The 2,122-nt window shown below is 38.9% G+C and overlaps 1 protein-coding gene across 1 annotated transcript; it reads left to right on the forward strand.

Moving 5' to 3' along the window:
• The first annotated feature begins 1,120 nt into the window (after nt 1-1,120).
• LOC107757660 (gastrula zinc finger protein XlCGF49.1-like) lies at nt 1,121-1,684 on the forward strand. Its single transcript, XM_016575220.1, has one exon. The coding sequence runs from the start codon at nt 1,121-1,123 to the stop codon at nt 1,682-1,684; it is 564 nt and encodes a 187-aa protein (XP_016430706.1).
• Nucleotides 1,685-2,122: the final 438 nt, after the last annotated feature.

The raw sequence follows: 2,122 nt of genomic DNA on the forward strand, positions 1-2,122 counted from the left end.
ATCAAATACTATTGTCCCCTCGCCCTTCTTCAAGCCAGTATGCAGTTCCATATTTACATCCGTTGTAGTCCCTAAATCACTTAATTGCATCTAAAGTCCAAATTTTTTATTATTATTACTATTATTATTATTAGGGCTGGTAAATGTTCAGGTCTCACTCTGTGTGTTTGTGCTGTATGTTTGTTCGTTTGTATAGGCCTATAGTTATACCTGCATGTATTTCTAAGTTTACCTAGTTTTATGGTCTTCCAGATATTTTAAAGTAAGAATTTAAATTAGTAATTGACACTAATAAAGAATCACTTTTTTAAAGTATAGTTTTTATTCTTGTCTCTTTCCAAAAAAAGGGTATTTTGTTTGGTTCCCTTTGTTCCGAAGAAAATGAAAAATAATCTTAATAGCAGAAAGGAATGTACCATTTAATAACAGCTTGAGCAGCTTGAGCAAGCAGATTGAGATGTTGTAAACAACATGCATTTATATACTACCGTGCATTAATCTCTGTGCATAGTTTACCCTGATAAAAATAAATTAACCATGGTTTAATTATAGTAAAAACATTTTCAAATAGTTGTATCTCAGCCAAATATTGTCCTATCCTAACAAACCATACATCAATGCAAAGCTTATTTATACAGCTAAAATGTTGAAGAATTGACACTTAAGACTGGATTTGTGCTCCAGGGTCACATATTTGTCCAATTTGGTGGCATTTTGCCCCAAGCCCCCATTAATTTCAGACCCGTGGCCAGGGGAAGGCTAAGCCTGGCCCGGCCTTACACACGCTCCGCCTATGAGCTTAATAGGAATAGGATCTAGTTGAATGTTGGTTTTGATGTCTGTTGCTTTGTGCCGTTAAGCAGGGATTAACTTTTATTTGTGTTTCCTTGCCTTAGACCTGATGGCACTGAAAGAAGAGCATGAAGTACTGAATGAAATCAAAGAGGAAGATCAATACACAGATCACCATGATTTCAAAACTGAAGAACAATCTTTTAGTTGTTCACAGACTGAAACAACTTCCATACAGGAAAGGGCTCAAAAGACAGGAAATATAAGTTATTTCTCCTGCCAAGAGTGTGGAAAGAGTTTCACTCATAAAGGAAGCATTAACAGGCACATGAAAATTCACACTGGAAAGAAGCCTTACTCATGCCCTCGGTGTGGAAAGGGTTTTCACCAACATGGAGGCCTTAAAGTCCACATGAGTATTCATACAGGAGAAAGGCCTTTTGCCTGCCAACAGTGTGGAAAAAGATTCAAACGAATAGTAAACCTTGATTACCACATGAGAGTACACACTGAAAAAAACTCTTTCACTTGCCATCAGTGTGGAAAAAATTTTAGCCGAAAAGGATCCCTTGATTACCACATGAGAGTGCACACTGAGAAACCCTACACATGCCCTCACTGTAGAAAGAGTTTCAGCCAAAAAGGAAAATTTGAATACCACATAAGAAACCACACTAGAGAGAAACCCTACATATGCCCACATTGTGGAAATGGTTTCATTCAAAAAGGACACGTCATAGACCACATAAGAATTCACACTGGAGGGAGAGAAGCCACCTGCCAACAGTGTGGAAAGAGTTTCAATCAAAAAGGAAACTTTACAGTCCACATGAAAATTCACACTGTAGACAAGCCTGAAAACTGTGTGGAAAGAGCTTCACAGCAGAATTAAACATTATCGTGCGTTCACACCGCCGCCGGCGAGAGCGTCAAAGTGGCCGGAAGTCATTCATTTTCAATGTGAGCCGGCAGCGAGAATGGTAATGAGCTAACTTTATGGTAATGAGCTATGACTCGGTTCGGCGGCAACCAATCGGAATGTAGAAGTCCTCCGCTGGAGAGGATTCCAGAGAACGCAGCCCTGTAAACTTTGGTTCTGACCACATTAGTTCCCAAGCATTTTCGCGCTACAATGCTTGTTTTTCAGCGGGAATGCAATTCATTTTCTCAAAACAACACCGATTTGACCAATTGCATTAAGGCTACACTTCAACCAGTACAATTTGTAATGTAGGCTGCACACAAATTAATGTTAATGTTAAAGACCAAGGCTAGTAAGTTAAACGTCTCCTGACTGCATGTTGAAATTAGACTAGCACATTACGCATTT

This window comes from Sinocyclocheilus rhinocerous, unplaced genomic scaffold (assembly GCF_001515625.1).
Source record: "Sinocyclocheilus rhinocerous isolate Xijiao unplaced genomic scaffold, SAMN03320098_v1.1 scaffold13157, whole genome shotgun sequence".
NCBI classification, from domain to species: Eukaryota; Metazoa; Chordata; class Actinopteri; order Cypriniformes; family Cyprinidae; genus Sinocyclocheilus; species Sinocyclocheilus rhinocerous.